This window comes from Zingiber officinale, chromosome 6B (assembly GCF_018446385.1).
Source record: "Zingiber officinale cultivar Zhangliang chromosome 6B, Zo_v1.1, whole genome shotgun sequence".
NCBI lineage: Eukaryota > Viridiplantae > Streptophyta > Magnoliopsida > Zingiberales > Zingiberaceae > Zingiber > Zingiber officinale.
Window position 1 is genome coordinate 21,625,411 of NC_055996.1, and position 24,831 is coordinate 21,650,241.

The following is a 24,831-nucleotide window of genomic DNA, read 5'->3' on the forward strand; positions in this document are numbered from 1 at the left end:
AAACAACTACATTTATCAACAAAAATATATTAAGGAATTACTTAAAAAATTTGGAATGGAAAACACTAAAGAAATAAAGATACCTATGGCAACTAACACAACCTTAGATGATGACCCAAATAGAAAACCAGTTAACCTAAATACTATACGAGTGTCATAGGTAGCCTTCTGTACTTAACTGCAAGTCAATCTGATATTTTATTTACAGTTAGTATGTGTGCTAGTTGCCAAACATGTGCTAAAGAATCACATTTGACTAATGTCAAAAGAATCTTTAGATATCTCAAAGGAACATCAAATGTAGGAATATGGTATCCTAGAACATCCAATTTTGAACTCATAGGCTATTCTGACTCAGACTATGCGGTTGTAAACTAGAGCATAAAAGTATAAGTGGTGGGTGCCAGCTACTTGGCCCGTCACTTGTTAACTGGTTTAGTAGAAAGCAACACTGTGTTGCCTTATCTACTACTGAGGCAGAATATATAGCTATAGGAGAATGTGTTACCCAATTATTATGGATGATGCATGCCTTAAAAGACTTTAATTTAAACTTTACAAATATAAAAGTATTAATTGATAATGTCAGTTCAATTAATTTAACCAAAAATCTTGTGCATCATTCAAGAACTAAACACATCAAAATTAGATATCACTTTATTAGGAATCATGTCACTAAAGACGACATTGAACTTAAATATATTGAGTCCAAGTCAAACCTAGCTGACATATTCACTAAACTTCTCCCTGAAAGTGAATTTAGTAACTTGCGTCGACGATTAGGAATGCGCTTAATAGACTAGGACTCTTAATTTCAAAATTATTTTCAAAAAAAATCTTTAAAAATTCTAGGGTAAAATTTTTTATTTCTCAAAACTTCCCTTATTTTTAGAATTTTCAAAATTACTTTTAGCCTTAGTCTAGATCAAACCCTTAGAAAGCATGCTCCTATAGGTCTAGAACTTGAGCATCTCACCAACACACTAGGACTACCTTGACTGTGTATTGCTAAACTTAGAAAGGGGTGAGATGTATAGGTAAATTGCCTGGACTTAAGATGCTTATATCAGTGTATCAATATAAGTCTGAGCGTTAAAAACAAAACTAACAGTAATTAGGTTAAGTTTTTCAGCTTAGTCAAACACTAATTGGATAAATTAACTTAACCTGACTAACCAAGTGAAAACTGCTATCTTCTGATAGTTAGTAAGTAACAAATGACTAGACAGTTAAGGACACTTTTTAGTTATTTATTTTGAATTAATATCAGGTTTAAGGGGAGGATTAATAACTTTAAATATTTAAAATATTTTTGAAAATTGTTTCATTTTTTTTGGCATTTTCAAAGTTGTAAAATTTTAACCTTACAAACTTCAAAAGTGTTTTAAAAGATGATTTTTAAAGAATCAGTTTGACAACTGTTTAAGCTTTTTAAATATTGCTTTAAAAAGACAGTTTTGAAAACTTCAGTTTTACCATTTCATTCATTTTTGAAAGCATTCCTTATATCTTTTTCAAAGTTTCAATTTTTTGTTTATTAAATTATTTTCAAAATATTTCTTGTTCTTGTTGGGACCTTGAAGCCCACTAGAAGGGGGCAGAGGGGGTGAATAGTATCTCACCAAAAACGTCACTTCTTACAATGATTAGTGTGCACAGCGGAAATACAAGACAAACACTAACAAAAGAAGGCAAACCTAACACGTTGTTTAACGTAGTTCGGAGATGAAATTCCTACTTCACGGCTGTCCGTAAGGTGGACGATCCCGATTTGTCGATGGATAACTCCCCAGAAAACCTCCGGCTACTTCGAGTAGCTCCTTGTGGGTGGAGAAACCTCGCCACAAACTCGCATAAGCTTGTGATCACTCAAGAAGACCTTGAAGACTCTAATAGGGGTTAACCACCTCTATTTTCGTCAACCTTGGCTACGCACCCCGAGCTCTATTAAATAGAGCTTGGGAGAAAACACCTAGCTGTGTTTTCCGCCACCAATCGACTGGTACAACCACTAGTCGACTGGTCATGAGTGAAATTCGATCGTTACAAGCCAACGGTCGACTACCAGTCGACTGCTACAATACTGCTACAGTAATGCTATAGTAAAGCTATAGTACCGCTACGGTGCACAATGAAATTTTATCCTGAGTACAATCTCTCATGCACTCGTCCTTGCCCGCACAACCTAGACCTAGCCTTCTAGCCTCCTCCATCAGCCTTGCGTCTCTCGGATGCCTCCCCATCCTTCATGCCTTATCTTCTGGAGCTTCCATTAGCCTTGTCATCATTATCGGGTCTTCATTGCCAAGAGCCACGCTCTGGGACTTCATCCTTTGTTAAGTCACACTTGAACTTATATTGCCAAGACTACATACTTGAACTTATACCGCCAAGACTCACCCTTGAACTTTCCTTCTTTGTCAAGATCACCCTTGAACTTTCCTTGTTGTACCTGTATCTTTCACACTCATAATGCATATCAAATACAACAATAAACCTAACTTAAACCTTTGCCCAAATATCAAAACCTAGGGTACTCAGATTTCTCAAATAGTTCTTATTTTCAAAATTTTCAATTTTTTATTTCTAACCTTAAAGTTATTTCTGCAAAAACCTTTTCTTTTGAAAACCTTATGAAAAAATTAGTAAATTCTAAAAATAATTTCAGATTTTCTAATATTTAAAATTATCAAGTTTATTGGAAAGCTTATATTTTGAAAACTTAGTGGATTTTAAAAACACTTTTAAAATTTCTTTAAAAATATAAGATATCTTTAAAACAATTTCAAAACTTATATTTAAGGTTTTGATTTTTATCACTTTATAAGATATCTTCAGAAATTTTTTCAAGTTAATTAACTTATTTTCTAAGTTAAACTCCCCAATAATCTTGAAAAAATTTCTATTGTCAACATTTTTTTTACTTAACAAATTTTTCATGACTTGTCTATTTCTAATTTTTTGATGAATGTCAAAGGGGAGAGGGTTAAGTGGTTTAAGTTAGTAAAATAACAAAGATATAACCTTAAAACAAGACTAACTTAAAAATCATATCATTTTTTCATATTATTTTTTCTCCTAATTTAACTCAGGTTGTCATTGGATCAAAAAGTGAAAGATTATTGGTGCAGATTGCACTAATGGTCAAACTCAGATTTTGATGAATGACAAAGTAAATTAAATTAGGTTTGTTATGATCTAACGATGTAACTAAGTGTGCAGGAGAAGTCCAGTTAGGTCGACGGACTGACCGGATATCTGGTAAGAAATCCAGCTAGGTCAACGGGTTGATCGGATAGTTGGTACAAAGTCCAGATAGGTTGACGGGCTGATCAGATATCTGGCACGAAGTCCAGCTAGGTCGACGGGCTGACCGGATAGCTGGCACGAAGCCCAAAGAGGTTGACGGGCTGACCGGATGTCTTACAAAACAGCAAGTTAAGGTAAATCACTGGAGGGGAGTGACTTGGTGAGGACGCGTTCTCCTTTTGAGGGAACAGTAAGTGTCGATCCAACTTAGATCCATTTTGGAAACCTAAGTTGAGATCTTGACTAGATTCTGGTCTCGAGGAGACAGAATCTAATTACTACTCTATTTATCATATTGTGCTAATTTTGTTTTGCAAGATATTATAATTTTTATTTTGCCTCGGACTAACCTTTTCTTGCAGGAAAAAGGGTTGCTGGAAAAGGGGGTTCGGACACCCAGAATGCCTGAAGCATATCTTGCCACCAGTGTGGAGTGCATTGATTGGTTGATCGACGTTATGGTCCAGGCGCTCGGAAGGGATCCGAGTGCCCGGAACTGCTTATATAAGCAGTCTTCCACCAAGAGCCAAACACGACTTCTTCTACGATTGCTCTCTTGCGCGCTGCTCCAAAGACGCTCATGCGACGCTACGAAGCTCCTCCAAGAACTTACGACTCAGTTTCATTTTCCTTATTGTCGATATTTTGTATAGTTCTTGTACTAAATTGTGTAATACTTTTAGGAATTAATAGTGATTGTCCAACGAAAATACTCTCATGTGTGGGTTTTGGAGTAGGAGTCGACAAATGCTCTGAACCAAGTAAAATTGATTTGTTAGCGTTGCTTCAATTTTTCTGTTTCCGTTGTTTACTGATTAAGTTTTAACGATCGCTATTCACCCCCCTAACGAACTTTACGATCCAAAAGCAAAGATGTTACTGACAAATATAGCTTATTTCGTCGCTAAACACCCAACTATTTAAGTCAAAATATTATGGGTTGGCGAATCGTAGCAAAGGTGTTAGCGATGAGATCAAATATAATTGTCGCTAGCATTAATTTTAGTAACAATATTATTTAAATCATTGCAAATGTTTTTGCGACGAAATAATTTTATTTAGGGACTAATAGTTTCACGTTGCTAAAATATTAGCTATGAAATTATACAATTCATTGCTAATATGTGTTTATGACAAGCTTATACCGGCAATCCTAGCGACGAAATTTTATCGTTACAAATATTTGTTACCGACGAAAATACACGTAGCGACAAAAAGTTTCGTCACAAATTCAAAGTCATAATTGATATAGTCATAATTGATATTTTTAACATGGGCATGACTGCTGGCCGGTAAGCTCTAGTCGTCTTTCGAATCGTATCGATTTCTCGTTTTTCTTCTTCTATTTTTGTTTTGCTGTGTTCTATCTGTTGCCTCTGCTTCTTCGGTAGAGGGAACGCCCTTCTCCCATGGCGAATTCCCTCCTGCAAGTGCGACGCGGGGGCAAAAAAAAGTAGACGAGTCGAGATATCGTTTCGATCGCCACTCCCCCCGTTGGCGATTCGATTGTTGCTCGACCACATTTCTTCTGATTTGTTTCACTCGGGATAGATCCATTTGATCTACCGAGTTCAAGCTCCCAAAGGTAATTGTATAATTTTTTTCTTTTAAAAAAAAAAGAACAAAAAAATAAAACTTTGTACTTAAAAAATAATTAATGACGAAAGTTTTATTTAAAGGAAAATTTGGTCCTCGTAAAAATAATATTTTCTATGCGCAAAATTGTCTAAAGAACGCTGGATTTGTATGCGCGAATAAATTATGCGAACGGTTGGTGACACGTTAATTATAATGACGTGGACATGTGGTTAGTGTGTCCTTGCAATTGTCGCTAGTCCGGAAAAAAATTACTTTCATCGTTATCAGAGAAAAAAAGTTGAGTGGGAATCGGATGGAAATAAGAATATTATTAAAAAAAATCTCAAATTGAATCCGATTTTAATTCAAGCTCCAACATATCTGACCAACTTGAATAATCCATATCATCCGTTTTTTTATTATTATTTTTCTATAATTTTTTATTTTAATATTTTATGTATCTAAAACATAATATTTTTTAAAATTTAATTTAATTTTAAAAAATATCTAAAACGTAAATCTGGGTCAATTCAAACTCATAATCTAAATCAACCCCAAAATTTCCGATCCAAATTCAAAAACTTCCTAGTCTATATTTTTCGAGTCAACTCAATCAAATTGATGGATTGGGTTCATTTTTGACATCTTAAAAGGTTATCGGTCTGTCAAAATAAATATAAATAGAAGTGTCAAAAATGAATAGTTGTGATGTTGGGATTGTCAAAATAAATATGTATTGACTCACTAACCTGTCAACTAGAACAAAATTGAATTGGAGTCTAAGGTTTTAAGATTCAAATCGGCTTTGGATAAGAGATTTTGAAGTCGGTTTAGTTTCAGATCCATTTGACTTGACCCAAACTAAGCTAAATTTAAGATTTAAGCTAAAGGTTCTCTTTTAGTTAAATTAAATTTTATTTTAAAAATTAAAATATTTACCTAAATATAGAATATAGTAAATTATAAAATATTAAGATAAAAGTAATCTCACCCCTAAATATGAACAACATTTTATTTATAATTTTAAAATTCTCTCCTTCATTTTGAGACGAGATCTAATTAAATATAAATTTAGTCTAATTCTATTAATTTAGATTCGGTAATGTTGAGTTTAGATGACTACCTAATTTTATAAAAAAATTTGATCGTCTGTCAAAATAAATGACGACCTAGAAATTCAATTCCTTATGAATCTAAACTTGGTCCCATTTGGTCCAATTATAGTGACTTGATCAAGTGACTCTCTTGATATATAAAGGGTCTCCGGGATCATGGTGTTATGATAGAATATTTAGGGGATGTTGGTTGATGGGTTTGAGAATGAGAAAATGGAATGATAGTAAAAGATAGTGTTTGGATTGTGGGTTTGAGAATGATATTTTGAGAATGATTACTAGATTTATGGGAATCAACCAAACCCATATAACTTGATGAGTTTCATTTTCATTCCTATTCCTATTCCACCCTACTATCAAATCTATACACATAGTCATTCCCATCATTTAACCAAACGTCCCTTTAAGTTGTTTCTCAGATACCCACGATTCAAACCCTAACTACGATATATTTACAGGAATTTTTCCTTCAAATAAGAGACGTGATCAAAAGATGCTGTGTTTTTGGGTTGGTCGTCACGTGTGCTTCCTGATTTACCCTGATGATCGATAGAAAAATTTTATGGAATCGAATCGATCATATTCAGACTCGACGTTACTTAGTCTGATTAATTATTTTTTTTTCTCTTGATATATAAAGGATATATATCATTGCTTAGGGACGTCACTTATTAGCTTTAATTTTGTTATCAAGATACAAACGGCTTACCTAAATAGGGCTTATTTATTTAATTTTCTCGTCCAGTTTAATGGTCAAATGGGCTTGCTATTAAACCTTGGGCACGGCAATTTCTGTGATCTGAGATAGATCTGCTCTCTGAGACAAATTAATTCTTACTCCTTAAATTCTACTCAACCCCCGCACCAGCATCCTCCTCCAACAACTGATGGGTCCCGTCTCTGTATGACCGATGAAAAAGCAGGTACATCAGAAGCATGAGAAAAAAACAATTCTGCGAAGAAGCACGTCGTAGATGCTTTGCTTATAATGATCATTAACTCCGACAATTATAGATATTAAATGAATTCACAGAAACATATATCGAAGTGGAGAAGACAGAACGTGCATCATTTTTGGCTGCAATCGCATCTCTCACAGGCGAAAACTCACAAATTTGCAAGATCTTCTCCGAGCATTACCCAAAAGAATCCTTTTTGGAGCACTTTTTGGGTTCAGAGTCCAAATCTGAGGTCTCGCGAGGTTGGGAGGAGGGAGAACTGAGAGGGTGAGAAGGAGAAGAGTGATGAGTTGGAGGAGCAGAGGAGGAGGAGAGACCGTGTCTAAAAGATGGACCTTTTTGCTTTGCCTTGGCAGCTTCTTCACTGGCCTCCTCTTCACCAACAGGTAGTTTTCTTCTTCCTGCGTTTGATTTCAGTGGATTTTAACTTTGTGCTTGCTTTTTAGATGGAGGGATATGAGCAGTGGTTTTGATTTTTAAGAGATTGTTTGGATGAGAAAGTTGAAGTGGGTGGAAATAAATTAGGATTTGAGAATCTTAAATAAGGGGTTTCGGTTTTTGCCCCTTTCTCTTTATCCTCGAAAAGGGATATTATTTCTTCTGTTTCAATCAGTTGTTATAGTCAATGTTTCTGAAACTTGATGCTGTGATGCATCTGTTTGAGATAGATTGTGAGCTCTATTCGGCAAGAAGACAATAAGAACAGGAGTAGTTTGATGGCGTGTTAAAGATTGATTAAGCCACCTTAGCTTCTAAAGCTTAAGCTGCTGTTTATATATAGGTTTAATAAGCATAGATCATGATCTAATACTTGAATGTTGGCCAAATTCTTCTGACAGTAAAGAGTAAGTGGCCGTGAAACAATTTGTTTACCTAAAAGTGACATGTAGCTTGAGTTACGGCATTGTTGATTTGTTTCTCATTGCTGTTTTGTATCTCGATGACAGAATGTGGACAATGCCCGAAGTGAAAGAGAGCGATATAATTCGAACTAACAGTGCCAGTGTACCAAACAAAGAGCTCATAGCCGAGCGATATTTTTCACAAATGGTAATTTCTCAACATTCTTTCATTGTTCACCAAAGAGTTGCTTTGACTGTTCAAGTGACTTCCTAGGTCTTATTTTATTCCACTGTGTTTCAAGGATAATTTTTGAATTAATAGTGAAGATATTGTTACTCTTGCCAAACTCTATAACATTTCATGAAAAAAAAATCCTTTCCTGTCTTGAATGCTCTATCATTCTTTTCAGATGGATCAGAAGGAAGAAGCGAGAACAATTCTAGGGGAAGGTTCATCAACTGTCGATGACCTTCAGTAAGCAAGCTTATGCCATTGTTATTACATCGCATCCATGCATTTCATAGATGATCGACATCTTTAATTAAGTATCTTTCAACTTGACAAGAATTTGGGAAATCATGGGTACAGATTGATAAATAAAGCAGTTTCAAACTTAGAGATGGAACTAGCGGCAGCAAGGACAACACAAGAATCTATACTTAGAGGTTATCCAATACGACAAGAAGTTAAGGTTATTAAAACAATAAGACACAAGTATTTTATGGTTATTGGAATCAATACTGCATTTAACAGTCGAAAACGAAGAGATTCAATTCGTGCTACGTGGATGCCACAAGGTTTGCAAATATATCTAATTCCCTTCTACTTCAGACAACTGAATCCTTTTGATAATTGATCGGATTTGAAGCATGGTGTAGGTGACAAAAGAAAGAAGCTAGAAGAAGAAAAGGGGATCGTGATTTGCTTTGTTATCGGTCATGGGTGAGCACCCTCCAAACTCATTATAAACTAGTAGACCAACAAACGTTCTTCTGTCAGCCCTTTATCCAGGAACTTTTTCTTCGTTGTGGAGTAAATTTCCTCAGTAGTATCATGTTAGTGTGCAAGAGAGGGAATTAAATGTCATTAATATTCTTACTAATATTGTATAAAACAAATCATTTCAATATATTTGAAGTATTATGTTACAAAAAGAAGAATTGTATTTGTCACAAGTTGATTGCTTTGCTGTAGTGCTACTTCAGGTGGAATTTTGAATCGAGCTATCGATGCTGAAGAAAAAAAACATGGTGATTTCTTGAGACTGGTAAGATTGCTTTCTTTGTCTTATGCTATCATTCCACATACAATTTATATCATCAAAAGGAAAATTGAGAATCAGGACCTTGCTTGTGTATTTCTTTGCAGGATCATGTTGAAGGATACCTTGAGTTATCTGCCAAAACAAAATCTTACTTTGCAACTGCTTTTTCTTTGTGGGACGCAGAATTTTACGTCAAGGTTGATGATGATGTACATGTGAACATAGGTAAATTTGCTTTGAATAATCTCTGATAGTTCAAGATTAACTCGTAAGTATCTGCATATGTACAAAAGATCTATATTAGGTGAAATGTAAAATTGTTGGGATATGCCCGATGCGGTGCGTGCTTAAAACACGTTTCGTAAACATGTACAACGGAAAACTTAACAATAAATAAACTAATTTATTACATCACACACACCACAGACATGCAAGATAATCACATAAGGGCATCAACCTTTTTCGACGTTATCGAACCTCACTTCTATTCGTATCCATGCCAAGCTCTTCAAGACAACTCCAAGATGACAAGCTTCGCCTCCGGAAGGTACTAGCCACAAGAGAAGGAGAAGGTTCAAGAAAAAGAAGAAGAAGCAAAAGGAAGATCTTCTGCCTTTGGGTGACTCACGACAACAAGAGGAGACCCTTTTATTGTGGTCAGCGGCAAGAGAGAGGGAGAGGGCGAGAGAGGTATTGGGTTTAGGTTTCCAAAACCTAATCAAACTAATAATGAATTGTTTGTTAATTCTCTCTTAACTATATCAATATATAGTCATTTTTAATGAGTTGGATTAAAAAATCCAAATCCAACCCATTATGTCTTAACAAAAAAATTAGCCCATTAACCACTTGGTTTAGTTCACAACTAAATCAAGTTGGTTCATAGCTAAACCAAATTGGTTCATGACTAAACCAAATAAGATCCAACTCTTTCATAAGAGATGTGGCCCATCTGCACTTCCGTTCCGACAAATATTTTCATATTTGTCTTATGTATGATCCAATCAAATATTTATCTCTTGATTTGAGAATCCTATTCGCTAACTTATTTTACGTCTTTTAGAGACTCATAGTGCGTGTGACCCAATGGGTTCCCGGTTTATCTTGGTCACCCATAATTAACTACTTAATTATGGAATGGTCATGAGTGTTACCTAGTAGTACATCATGATCTCCAATTAACCGGAAAATCACAGTTGATTTTAGAACTAATTCTAAACCCTTCAACAGCCAGGGAGTCGTGCCTCGTTCTTTTCATTCGTCTTATACTTATTTGGTTCAGGACATGGTCTATGTGTGTATCCCCACTAGGCTGACTACGTCACACCTAGCCCAAGTAATACTTCCTCATTCTGCGGATTCAAATTACTCGTACATGTATACAAGAGTCATATACTCTTAACATGTGATGTTTTGGCCAAAAACTTTGAGTAATAATCCTAATGAGTGGCCAAAGAGTATACATCTCCTTGCAAGGAGCGTTGAATCCTCTGTGGGCTATTAAAACACCTTCGGGCACTTCGACTTATACCCAATCATCTTGGGTCCACACCTCCATGAGATGTTCGCTTAAGATGTCAAAATATAAGTCTCCATGACCAAGATGACTTGTATACCTCAAGTCGAAGGAAACTTGCACTTGAGCTGCATAAAGAATTTCACTGATATATTCATATATGTACAGAACTATATGAAATCTTATAGTTATTCACTCCAATGAATTGATTACCATAACTAGCATCCACGTTTAACTCTGATATCCCAATGTCTCCAGCTAGTGAATAACAGCTGCTTGGTCGAACAAGGAGTATAACCCGTATTAGTCGTACAGAATTGATGATATCCAAATGTATCAATTCGATGACTAGGAAAATTCCAATACGTTCATAATTACACATGTAGAGATAATCACAAGTTGTGATCCAATCACAAATTCTCTCATGCTATGAATTGTATTGCGGACATTTAGTAAATGAGTTTAAGACTATTCAAATATATAATATGCACTCAAATAGTGAGTCTATATTTATCAGATAAATAGTAAAACTAGAAGGTGATTGCCTTAGGCTATCCCTCAAAATCTAACACTCCCACTTGACCTAATGCTTATCGCCACGGTGTCCTAAACCGTAAGCATGGATGTGACTCTCAAACTTACTTTGTAGTACGGTCTTTGTCAAAGGATCCGTTAGGTTCCTTTCAGTAGGAATTTTTTCGAGTAGTATTTCTTTCCTACTAATAATCTCCCTGATCAGATGATAGCGGTGAAGTATATGTTTGGATCGCTGATGAAATCTAGGTTCCTTTGCTTGTGCAATGACTCTAATGTTGTCACAGTAAACAAGTAATGTTTCAACAGTGGATGGAACCACACAAAGTTCGGTAACGAACTTCTTGATCAAAACTGCTTCCTTTGCTGCTTCCGAAGCTGCAATGTATTCTGTTTAATAGGTAGAATCTGTAACAGTGTCTTGCTTGGAACTCTTCCAAATAACTGCGCCTTCATTTAATATGAATATGAATCCAGACCGTGACTTGGAGTCATCCTTGCCCGTCTGGAAACTGGCATCATTATACCCGTGTATGATCATATCACCATTTCCGTATACTAAGAATATATCCTTAGTTTTTCTCAAGTACTTAAGGATTGTCTTGACAGTCGTCTAATGATCCATTCCTGGATCTGACTGGTATATGCTTGTAATACTCAGAGCATACGATACATCGAGCCTTGTACATAACATACATGATAGATTCTATTGCGGACGCATAAGGTATCTTATCAATGCAAATCCTCTCGTCTTTTGTGCGTGGGCATATAAACTTCGAAAGGTGAATTCCATGCCTCATAGGTATGAAACATTTTTTGGATTCAGACATGTTAAAGCGTTTTAGCACTCTGTTTATATATATCGACTGTGAAAGACTAAGTAACCTTTTCGGTCTGTCTCTACAGATCTTTATCCTTAGGATTAAGTTGTTTCTCCCATGTCTTTCATGGAGAATGTCGTGGGCAACCTTAGAACTGACATGTTGTGTCCTATAAGTAATATGTCATCAACATATAATATTAGAAATACGATAACACTTCTACTAACCTTTTGATACACACAAGGTTTGTCTAGATTTTGTGAGAAATCAAACTCTTTAATCGCCTCATCAAAACGGATATTCCAACTCCTGGATGCTTGCTTTAGACCAAAAATGGGTCGTTGAAGCTTGTATACTTGATTCTTTTTAACAGATGTGAAACCTTCGGGTTATATCATATACACGTCCTTGAGCAGGTTTCTATTAAGAAAAACTGTTTTCACATCCATTTGTCATATCTCATAATCATAATGAGCTGATATGGCTAGGAGTATTCGAATGGATTTAAGCATGGCTATAGATGAGAAGGTTTCGTCATAGTCAATGTCTTGCCCTTGACGATAGTTTTTCGCCACCAACCTTGCTTTGTAGGTTACATTACCATTTATGTCAATTTTCTTCTTGAAAACCCACTTGCACCCTATAGGCGTAATGCCTTTAGGTGGGACCATCAAATTCTAAACTTGGTTTTCGTACATGGAATCCATTTTCGACTTCATACTGTAAGCCACTTGTCTTTCTCTGAACTATTCAAAGCTTCTTCGTAATCAGTAGATTCCTCATCCTCAATGAATAACATGTCATTCGATTCTCTTACAAGAGATCTATATCTCTCAGGAACATTGCGTGTCTTAATTGATTTATGAGGAGGTTGTGTCATAATCTGTTGCAATTTTTGATTAGACATTTTATTAGTGTCTATTGGTGTCTCTTAAACTTCATCAAGTTCAACTATACTCCCACTTGCTTCCTGCAAGAGAAACTCTTTCTCTAGGAATGCAGCATACCTTAAAACAAATACGTTTTGTTCCAAGGGGTGATAAAATTAATAACCCTTGTTTCCTTAGAGTATCCAATAAATAAATACTTATCAGACTTAACGTCTAACTTGTCTGATACAGTTCTCTTCATATAAGCAGGACATCCTCATATCTTCAAATAAGATATGAGGTGTTTCTTACTACTCCATATCTCATATAGAGTAGTTGAAGTTGCCTTCGTCGAAACTCTAGTTAGCAAGTAAACAACTGTCATGAGTGCATAACCCTAAAAGATTTTGGGAAGATTTGCACGATCCATCATTGATTTAATCATGTCTAACATGGTTCGGTTATGCCTTTCTAATATACCATTATGTAATGACATATAAGGTGGAGTCCAAGGTTCTAAAATTCGCTAGGCGCTAGTCGGGCGGCGGACCAGCGCCTAGCTATTCCTTGTTTCATGTGGACTGTGGATAATGTCATATACAAATCTAAATGTTGTCTTAAACAATTTCATAGCAATGGAGATCTAACTATGTATGCTGAAATAAATACATACTTTCCAATACCAAAAAATGAAAAACTATAAAAAAAAATTAATAGTTTTGTGCAAAGGAAATATACTAGACTTAGTAAATATGAGTTAAAAAAAACAGTTAAACGATAGAACATGCAGTAAGTTATCATAATCATATAGCAAACAGTAGAACATTGGAAAATAGTAGCAATAGTTCAATTCAAGATTACAATGCATTGTGAATCAGTAACCAGTAACCACTAAGCAAAATATAATTGTTAAATAACGTAAATCATGTCTTAACAAAATGAGTTCAAAATTACACAACTAATAATATCTCATAAACTCGTATTTATTCTGCTTCCTCTTCTCCATAATTTTCAATAACTTGTTCTTCATCGGACACAAACTCAATATCATTATTGTGATCCTCGTCTTCTTCTTCAGATTCAAAATCATCTTCATGAAGTTCTCTCACTCTAGAGATTCTTCGGGGTTGTAGATTTTCATCCGCTCCACTTGCTTCATCAACCATTTGCCAAGTGAGCCCAGAACCTAGTTCAACTTCATCATCTTCCCCACCGTCCACAATCCAACCTTGTGTATTTGAAGCATCTTTTGCAAGAAGGATATCAACATTTCTTTCTTTTTCTCTTTTTTGTTTGTTCAACAATCTAGCATTAAATTGGACAAATACTAGATTGTTTAACCTGTTGGCATCCAACCTATTTCTTTTCTTTGTATGAATCTAAAAAAAAAACAGAGAAAGTAAATATTATAGTTAGTACCTGAATATAGAGTAGACATTAAAAATTATAACTAATTTAATTAAAGAGTAGACTGAAAGTTTAAAACTTACTCCTTCAAATGTACTCCAATTTCTTTCACACCCAGATGAACTTGTAGTTAATGAAAGTATCCTCAATGCCACCCTTAGCAAGTTAGGTGTGTGAGCACCGTATGTACTCCACCATGCACATGGATCAAATGTATCATCATTTTTTTCACATGCTTTTGCTGCCAATGTTTTTCCAAACAACCCAGTCTTATTTCTATATTTTGGAAATTCCTTGTTAATAATTGTATCTTGTAGATCTAACTCATTGGCATGCAAAGTTTCCATGCATTCAAAAATCCCCATTGCGACCTCCTCATAAAGAGCAATAGAACTATCTTTGTAGTAAAAATAAGGATTCAACAAAAAAGCAGTGGTATGCAATGATGTATCAAGTCTATCCTTCATTTTTGACTCAATAATGACTATGATAGGCTGATAATTTGATTCCACGTTATTCAGAGCCACCTTGATATCTTCTTTAGCTTGAAGAAGCTCCCCATATAGAAACCCCATCGATGACTTTCTATCTCCATCTACCAATCGAAGAACTCTTACCAAAGGAGCAAATATTTTCAAACAAAGTGTCACACCATTCCAAAAACTCATGCTCATCACTGTAGAGTAAGCCAATTTTCCTTTGTTTGTTTTTGACCATTTACATTTCTCCCACATATCACTTGTAAACATGGCTCTTAAACTAGCTTTTTTCAATCAAACTCTGTAATGTGAGGAAATTTGATGCAAACCTAGTAACTCTTGGCCTGACTATGTCTCCCTTCTTTGTGAAACTTCTCATCAATGACAGTCTTATGGTGAGCATAAATGAAAATGGTAAAAGACTTAGCTTGCTCAATAACATTTTTATATCGTGAAAACTTGCCAATACTTTCAAGCATGATATTAACAGTGTGAGTTGCATAAAAACTCCAAAAGATCCTAGGCCGCTTTTCTCTCATCAATTTAGCTGCACTCATATTATTTGTGGCATTGTCTGTTACAATCTGAATAATATTCTGATCTTCTACTTGCTCAACACATTTGTCAACATACTCAAAAATAAGTTCAGCAATATGTGCCTCGTCTGAAGACTCCTTGGACTCTAAAATATAGTACCCTCGCAATTACCACACAAATTTAGGATACTTCTTTTAATATCATTCCATGCATCTGTCATGATCGAGCACCCATTCATTCTTTGCTCATTCTTCTTCATATTTCTTTCGTAGTTGTTTTGTTCTTTCAACTTCAGCTTTCAAAAGTTGTTTCCTAAGTTGATATTGAGTTGGAGGCTTGAATCCTAGTCCAAATTGACCTCCATTAGTTGTTGGAAGCCGTCATTATCAACAACATTGAGTGGAATTCCATTTTCATAAACTCATTTCCCAACATATTGTTTAACTTGTTGAATTTTTTCTTTAAAAAGATATATTTTTTTGCCGAAGTACTTTACTTCCACTAGAGCCTGCATTTTCTGGAGCAATTGCCGATGCATATCTGTCCATGGGGCCAAGTGGAAGAGGTTTTTTAACTCCATCCATCCCTTCAATTTCAAGACCTTCTTCTTCATCTATGGAAATAGCCACCTCTGCTCTACAACTTTGTTCTTCCATTATTTTGTTTTTCTTTCTGTTCCTCCCTTCTAAAATAGTCCGTTTGCACTTATTTTTGTCTTCTTGAGATGCTTTTCGACAACCCGATACATTTCCAGGTGTATTTCCAATGTGCTCCTTTATCCTATACACTCCTCCTGACATTGCTTTTCCACATAACTTACATTTAATTTTGTCGAGGTTCTTAGGATCAATCAATATTCCAAACTCCCATCCGATGTCATTTGATTTTCTTCTAAGAATTCCGGATTCGGGTTGAGTCAGATGCTGTCGAAGATGGATTGCTTGCCATTGATAACAGATAATCTGAAGGAAAAAAAATTATATATAACAAGACATAATATGATAATAAAATTTAATTATACCATACAAATATACAATACAAAATAATGAAAATATGAAATATAACATTAAGTCATTAACAAGTTTGAGAATATTTTTTTATATATCTTAATCTAATTAATAAAATTTATTAGATATTTATTTAAATAAATTTAATTTTAAATATATTTTTTATATTATTAAATCTATTATATACTTATATATAAATTAATAATATTTATTAGAATTTTTAAAATTTTAATTTAATTTTTATATTTTTAAAACTGATTTATATAAATTAATAATATTTATTAGAATTTTAATAATATTTATTAAAATTTTTTAAGTTTTAATTTAATTTTCATATTTTTAAAACTGATTTATATAAATTAATAATATTTATTAGAATTTTAAAAATTTTAATAATTAATATTTATAAATCCGATTAATATACATTTATAATATATAAAATTTATAAATATGATTTATATAAATTAATAATATTTATTAAAAATTTTAAAATTTTAATATAATTTATAAATAATTAAATATGATTTATTAATTTATTAATATGTATAATGTATTATATGTTTTTTAATTTTAAATATTTTTATATTTTTAAATCTGATAAAGTGATAAATGATAATATTTATTATAATTTTAAAGTTTTTAAATATGTTAATATATAAATTAATATTTAATATTATTTATTTAAAAAAATTAAATATATTATTTATATATTTAAATATGATTATATAAATTAATAATGGTTATTAGAATTTTATATATTTAAATTTGTTTTATATAAATTAATAATATTTATTATAAAAAAGATAAATTTTAAATATATTTAATTGGGATCTTAATTTTATTAGGGTTTATGAACTCAACCTTATTATTAAAATTATCCCCGTTAGGAGTTAGGAATTGTTTTAATTTATTAAATCTAAAAAAAAAATAAAAAAAGAAAACGCTAAAAAGTGCGTCTCCTTCCAGCGGCGCCGGTAGCGTCGCGCGGAAAGCTTTTGGCACAGCCAGAAGCATCGCGACTCTACCGGCGTTGCTCGAAGCAACGCCGGACTTCGCCGGACGCGTACGGCGCGTCCGGCGAAGCTTCCGGCAGCGTCTGACACCTGCGATGCATCGGGTGTTGCCGCGACGCAGATTTGAGAAACAAAAAACGGGCGATGAAACAAAAATGAACGGAAACAAAAACTTACCGGAAGCAACGCGATCAGGGAGAGATCAGGGAAGACGAACAGCCGGGGCGATGAAACAAACGAACGCCTGGCAAATACCTAAAACTCAGATTTAACATGCCTTAAAAAACTTGGCCCGCCGAGCCCGCCGAACCCGCCGAAGGCCGCCGAAGCCCGCGGAGGACCGCCGAGGACCGCCTAGGCGGCCCAGCCGCCTAGGGCTTCCGCCTCGCTGGTTTCCAGCGCGGCATTCTGCCGCACAGCGCCTAAGCGGCGCCTAGGCGGCCGCCTAGGGCGCAATTTCGAACATTGGTGGAGTCCATTGAAACAATATACCATTGTCCCTTAGATAGATTTGAAACTCTTGGCTTAAATACTCACTACCTCGATCAGATCGAAGTATCGTAATACTTTTATCAAGTTGTTTCTTTACCTCATTTCTGAATTCTCTGAACTTTTCAAAGACTTCAGACTTGTGTTTCATTAGATACACATACCCATAACAAGAGTGATCATTAATGAAAGTATTGAAATAGCTATAACCTCTTAGTGTGTGAGTTGGCATTGGTCTACATACATCGGTATGTATGAGCCCAAGTAACTCATCAACTCGTTCACCCTTTCTAGAAAAAGGAAACTTGGTCATCTTGCTTTTAAACATGAATCACATGTATCAAATGTATCTAATTCAAATGATTCGAGAATTGCAATCTTTTATAATTCGGACATGCGTTTCTTGCTTATATGACCAAGGTGATAATACCACGACTAAGAGGTTAATTGATTATCTATTCAAACGCGTTTATTGCTTGTTTCGATACTGAATACATCACCAGATATATCTAACGTGTAGATGCCATTGCATAAAGTTCCGTGTCATAAAGAACGTTATTCAAAGTTATATAACAACAATTGCTACTAAAAGTTAAATGGAGACTTTTTCTATTTAGGCAAGAAATAGAAACAATATTCTTTATTAATGCAGGAACAAAATAATAATTATCTAGTACAAGTCCACTAGGAAGCTTTAACAAGTATGCTCCGATGGTGACTGCAGCAACCTTTGCTCCATTCCTAACTCGTAGACTTGATTCTCCCTTGACGAGTCTTCTATTATTCCTTAGCCCCTGTATCATTACATATATGTGAGTCTCACCAGTATCCAATATCCAAGTGTCTGAGGAAATAGCATGACAATCAATAACGAAAATACCTGAAGAGGATGAGTCATCAAATGTCTTATTCTTCTTCATGGACTCAAAGATAAATCTTGCAGTTTCTACGCTAGTGTCCCATCTTTCCACAATGATGGTATGAGCTCTTTTGTGTTGGTTTTACTGTGTTGGCCTTTATGCTCTTCCCTTTAGCCTGACGTTTTGGCTTTCTCTTATAACTTTTCTTGGAGGAGTCTACTAACAACACAGTTTTATGTTCACCTTTAACAGAAGACTCCACAGTCTTGAGCATATTAATCATCTCGGGGATGATCGATTCTAAATTATTCATCTGATAGTTAATCACAAATTATGAATAACTTTTCGGCAAACTATGTAGAATTAAGTCAATACTTAACTCATGATCCATCGTAAAATCGAGTGATGCTAAACGCTCTATGTAGTCATTTATCTTTAGTATAAATTATACTTCTGCATCTTTGATTAAACGAAAAGCTTGGAGACCTCAAACCTTTCGGATCTAGCTTGCTCATCAAACAGCTCACGAAGGTGATAGACAATATCATAAGCATCTAAATGCTCATGTTGTTTCTATAGTTCAGGAGTCATAGTGGCTATCATGATGCAACTTGTAAGTACAGAATCATCCTTAGGTTTTTGATGGGTCAACAATTGGCCCGTAGTTGTATCGACATCAAGACTTGTGGGAAGAGGCTCATCAAGGACATAAGCTAGCTTCTTAGCTTTGAGAACAATTCTCAAACTTTGAAACCAGTCTAAGAAGTTCGACCCAGTCAGTTTCTTCGAGTCCAAAATCGAACGCAGATTAACAGAAGTCATAATTAAATGATTAACCTAAAATACAAAAATAAGAATGTATTAGAGACATGATTTTATTTATGTAAACAATTTATATGTAATAAAAGTCCGCTTATTTATCAAATTCAAATACTTTTATTTTGATTTCGGGAGATAGTAGGGTTTTTCCAAGTGGATTGATATCCATCATAGATAAGAACAACTTTGACTTTGGTTAATAAGCCATTCTTAGCTATAGCGGTAGGTAACAAATTTGCCGATTGCATATCGCTTATATGCAATTATCATATTATGCTAGCAACTAATTGATTTTCGCATAAACATCGGGTTGTTAACACATTAACAAGTATATATCAAATGCATATCACCCAACTTCATCTCTATCCACATTGATCATGACTTTGGTACAACAAATCAACGCTTTAAGTTTAAAACTAACCCGTTAATCATGAGATTACATCTCTATAGTTTGAACATTTTTAATTTCAAGTTGAGCTTTACTTTGACAACAACATAAACAAGAACTTAAACTCTGATTCTTACCATAACGGAAGGTGTAAGTTTTAATATTGTGTAAGGGATTTGGTCTCATCTACGTTATGCAAATATTTTATTTACATGACATTATACGCATGACATAAATGATGACATGACACATCGCATGTATGACATAGCATGACACATCACACATACGACAAGATCTAATTATATCGCATGCATGTCAAAATCCAATCATGTCATAATTAATACATCTATATGACATACAATATGATATGAACATTACATAAATTTAAATATGTTATAAATCCATTTTGAAAATAAAAATACGATATAAATCTAATTTTAATAAATCAAGATTTATCTAATCAAATTAGGAAATCAATTTCTAAATTTAATTAACATATCTCAAATTTTTCTATCAATCGAGAATCTTTAATTATTTTAGAAACAAATTTTTAAATTAATTTTCTAATAATTTAGGAAATAAATAATTAATATTTCTTAATATATTACAGAATAATTTAAATATAGATTTTTTTTATAATTTTTCAAATTTAGTATTTCCTAACCATTTAAGAAACTTTCTAAAAATGGAATATTTTAATAAATCCAAAAATTTCAAAAAATATAATTTATATAATTTAATTTATAATATCACAAATTTGTATTTTTAAAGAATTTTAGATTTTTTTCAAATTTAATATTACCTAACAAATTAGAAAATTTTCTAAAAATAAAATATTTCTTAAAATTCTAGAAATAATAATTTCTAAATTAATAGAATATTTCTAAATTTATTTTTTTTAAAATTACTTCAGAAAATTTTCAAAATTGGAATTTCCGAACACTTTAAGAAACTTCCAAAAATAGAAATATTTTAATAATTCCAGAAAAATCCAAAAAATTAATTACATCACTAATTACGAACCGTAAAATAATTTTACGATCATGTTGAAGTATGATCAGGTTCTAATACCAAGGATATGCCCGATGCGGTGTGTGCTAAAAACACGTTTCGTAAATATGCAAAGCGGAAGACTTAACGATAAATAAACTAATTTATTACATCACACATACCACACACATGCAAGATACAATCGTACAGACAAGATCATAAAATAAAACGAAATCGAATAACAATTATTCTAGGTATATCTTATGGATGACCTATAACGAGAAGGACATCAACCTTTTTCAACGTTATCGAATCTCATCTATATTTGAATCCACGCTGAGTACTTCAAGACAACTCCAAGAGAACAAGCTTCGCCTCCGGAAAGTACTAGCCACAAGCGAAGGAGAAGGATCAAGAAAAAGAAGAAGCAAAAGGAAGATCTTCTGCCTTTGAGTGGCTCACGACAACAAGAGGAGACCCTCTTATTGTGGTCGGTGATAAGAGAGAAGGAGAGGGAGAGGGAGAGAGAGGTATTGAGTTTAGGTTTTCAGAACATAATCACGTTAATAATAAATTGTGTTAATTCTCTTTTAATCATATCAATATATAGCTCAATTTAATTAATTAGATTAGAAAGTCCAAATCCAACCCATTATGCCTTATTAAAAAATTAGCCCATTAACCCTTGGTTTGATTCACAACTAAATCAAGTTGGTTCATGGCTAAACTAAATTGGTTTATGACTAAACTAAATAAGGTTCAACTCTTTCATAAGAGATGTGATCCATCTGCACTTTCGTTCCGATAAATATTTCCAGATTTGTCTTGTATATGGTCCAACCAAATATTTATCTTTTGATCTGAGAATCCTATTCTCTAACTTGTTTTATGTCTTTTAGAGACTCGTAGTACGTGTGACCCAATATGTTCCCGGTTTATCTTGACCGTCCTTAATTAACTACTTAATTATAGAACGATCATGAGTGACACTTAATTTATTAGTACATCATGATCTCCAATTAACTGAAAAATCACAATTGATATTAGAACTAATTCTAAACCCTTCAGCAGTAACAGTGAGTTGTGCCTCATTCCTTTCACTTGTCTTATACCTACTTGGTTCAAGACATGGTCTATGTGTTTGTCCTCACTAGGCTGACTACGTCACATCTAGCCCAAGTAATATTTTCTCATTTTGCGGATTCAAATTATTCGTACATATGTATAAGAGTCCTACACTCTTAACATGTAATGCTTAGACCAAAGACTTTGAGTAATAATCCTAACGAGTGACCATAGAGTATACGTTTTCTCATAAGGAGCGGTGAATCTTCTGTGGGCTATCAAAACACTTTCGGGCACTTCGACTTATATCCAATCATCTTGGGTCCACACCTCCAAGAGATGTTCGCTTAAGATGTTAAAATATAAGTCTCCATGACCAAGATGACTTGTATACCTTAAGTCGAAGGAAACTTGTGCTCGAGCTACATGAAGAATTTCACAGATATATCCATATATGTAGAGAACTATATGAAATCTTACAGCTATTCACTCCAATGAACTTGTTACCATAACTAGCATCCACATTTAACTCTAACATCCCAATATCTCCAGCTAGTGAGACCCGTGCTAGTCGTACAGAATTGATAATGTCCAAATGTATTAATTCGATGACTAGGAAAATTTCAATACATTCATAATTGCATATACAGAGATAATCACAAGTTGTGATCCAATCACAAATTCTCTCATGTTATGAATTGTATTGCGGACATTTAGTAAATGAGTTTAAGACTATTCAAATATATAATATGCACTCAAATAATGAATTTATATTTATCAAATAAATAGTTAAACTATAAGACGATTATCTTAAAATATCTTGCAAAATCTAACTAAAATTTCATAAGCTAATGTTGTAGGTCCCTTGCGGCTGGCTAGAGGGGGTGAATAGCCTGTACAATAAATTCAAATAAAACACCTTCCTCAAAACTTATAGTTTGATTAAAATAAACATTTGCATAAAAGAATTAAGAACCTAATTAAAAGGAAGAGACACAGGAAGAATTACTTGGTTTATGATTGCTAATCCAAGGAAATTAAAGCTTACTAAAAATCTCCTTTGGATGGAATAGCCTCTTATAGCAGTCAAAGCTCACAATTATAAAGCTAAACTCAAATGGAATCGTTTTCAAGTGTTGTATTTAGTTTCTGGGATCAGGGTTGTATTTATAGCTTTGATTGAGGTGCTTGGAAGGGTTCCAGACGCTTGGAGGGAGATAAAATTTTATCCTTGTCGTAAGAGATCGCGACAGCTGGCATTTCGATAAAGTTTCTGGTCCAAGCGCCTGGACTCGCTCCGGGCGCTCGGACCTGGCTGAACTGGCTCGACCAGGGCGCGAGCCTGGGTGCCCAGGGTTCGGGCAGTCAGGGCGCCTGGAATAGCTCCGGGCGTCCGGAGCACAGTCAACCTCTGGTCGACTTTTCTTTCGGGTCTTCTGCTCCAACTTCGTTTGGTTGGGTTATTTCAGCCATTCGGAATAGGGTTCACTCTAACCCATCTTCTGACCTTCTTGAGCAACTTTCCGCTTCGGTTTCTCGTCCCTCGGAAACACCGCGCGTCTCCTTATCGTTCGGCTGCGTACTTTTCTGTAGCGCCTTGTTCCTCGGACGCACCGAGCCTGTCGACTCTCTCCCGTGCCGTCCTTCTCACTAGCTACGTCTTTCGCTCGACTTCCTGTGCTCCTTAGACACAAGGATATCAAAATACAATAGGACCTAACTTGACTTGGTTGATCACATTAAAACTACCACGGGATACTTACAAATGTTCTAAAGACGAAAATCAAACCTTTAACAAAGCATAATTGTGTTTCTTTGCATTCATATGTAAAATTTGACAACGAAAACCTTAAACAATGCATCTTGATTATATTTCAAATTTTGCAGCAACACTTGGACATACTTTGGTGAAGCATCGAATGAAACCTCGAGTATACATTGGATGCATGAAGTGTGGTCCTGTCCTTGCTAAGAAGTATGTTTAAAACAAAAACTCCATTGTATCGACTTGTTTTGCATTTTGCTAAATAACCTATAATTCACATGCCTAATTTCATATCACAGGGGAGTGAGATATTATGAACCTGAAAATTGGAAGTTCGGAGGCGACGGAAACAAGTACTTTCGACATGCCACTGGTCAATTGTATGCCATTTCAAATGAATTGGCAGCTTATATCTCCATAAACCAGTGAGCTATAAATGGATATGATCTACTCTTATTCATTCTCTTAGTGTCACTAGATTAATTCTTTTTGTTTCATTTCAGGCATATACTGCACAAATATGTGAATGAGGATGTGTCATTAGGATCTTGGTTCATAGGTTTAGACGTTGAGCATATCGATGATCGCAAGCTTTGCTGTGGCACTCCGCCCGGTAATAATACTAACAATTTTTGTTGATCATTTAGTAGAATAGCTTTACAAGCATGCTCCAACTTTGCTGAAAAGTGAACAAAATGAGATGTTTGCATTACGAACTTACAAAAGTAGGCAATCAATAGACGCCCAAACTTTGAATTTGCTAACATCTAGCATCCTAATGTTGCTCTTCGACATGGTGTGTAAGCAGATTGCGAGTGGAAGGCGCAGGCAGGCAACACCTGTGTCGCATCGTTCGATTGGAGCTGCAGTGGCATCTGCGATTCGGTTGATCGGATCAAAGAAGTTCATCAACGCTGCAGTGAAAACTCGAGTGCCATATGGAATGCAGTTTTTTAGGATGCATCCCTTCAAACAAGAGTCTACACTGTAAATGTAGGAAAGTTATATTGAATGCAATATCTCAACTTTGAGAAGGGAAAGATGTAGTTGTTTATATTTTCATAGAGGAAGGAAACCCCTTGTTCACAATTCACAAACTTATGTTGTTGATCAAGAATCTGTATAATAATATTCTTGGGAGGTATTTAATCTGCCATATATATTGAGAATAAATTTTACATTAATGCAGAATCAATTAAGTTTA

General features: G+C 34.5%; 1 protein-coding gene and 1 non-coding gene across 2 annotated transcripts; both read left to right on the forward strand.

Annotated features, from left to right (window-relative positions):
• The first annotated feature begins 4,689 nt into the window (after positions 1 to 4,689).
• On the forward strand, positions 4,690 to 4,832 carry LOC121993464. The gene has a single exon (XR_006115307.1). It is a non-coding gene; the product is annotated as a small nucleolar RNA snoR111 (small nucleolar RNA).
• Positions 4,833 to 7,006: 2,174 nt separating this feature from the next.
• LOC121992227 (probable beta-1,3-galactosyltransferase 2) lies at positions 7,007 to 24,811 on the forward strand. Its single transcript, XM_042546442.1, has 11 exons — positions 7,007 to 7,347; positions 7,909 to 8,011; positions 8,214 to 8,278; positions 8,393 to 8,601; positions 8,683 to 8,746; positions 8,999 to 9,071; positions 9,173 to 9,293; positions 23,750 to 23,837; positions 23,927 to 24,052; positions 24,131 to 24,240; positions 24,436 to 24,811. Exons 1-11 carry the CDS (start codon positions 7,247 to 7,249, stop codon positions 24,582 to 24,584), a joined length of 1,209 nt encoding a protein of 402 aa, XP_042402376.1. The 5' UTR covers positions 7,007 to 7,246; the 3' UTR covers positions 24,585 to 24,811.
• The last annotated feature ends 20 nt before the right edge of the window (positions 24,812 to 24,831 follow it).

Bases quoted from the DNA above. Each gene is read 5' to 3' on its own strand.
- LOC121992227 (XM_042546442.1), top strand. From the start codon at position 7,247: ATGAGTTGGAGGAGCAGAGGAGGAGGAGAGACCGTGTCTAAAAGATGG. The intron at 7,348-7,908 runs GTAGTTTTCTTC...TCTCGATGACAG, and splicing joins GGCCTCCTCTTCACCAACAG to AATGTGGACAATGCCCGAAG. The intron at 23,838-23,926 runs GTATGTTTAAAA...TTCATATCACAG, and splicing joins GGTCCTGTCCTTGCTAAGAA to GGGAGTGAGATATTATGAAC.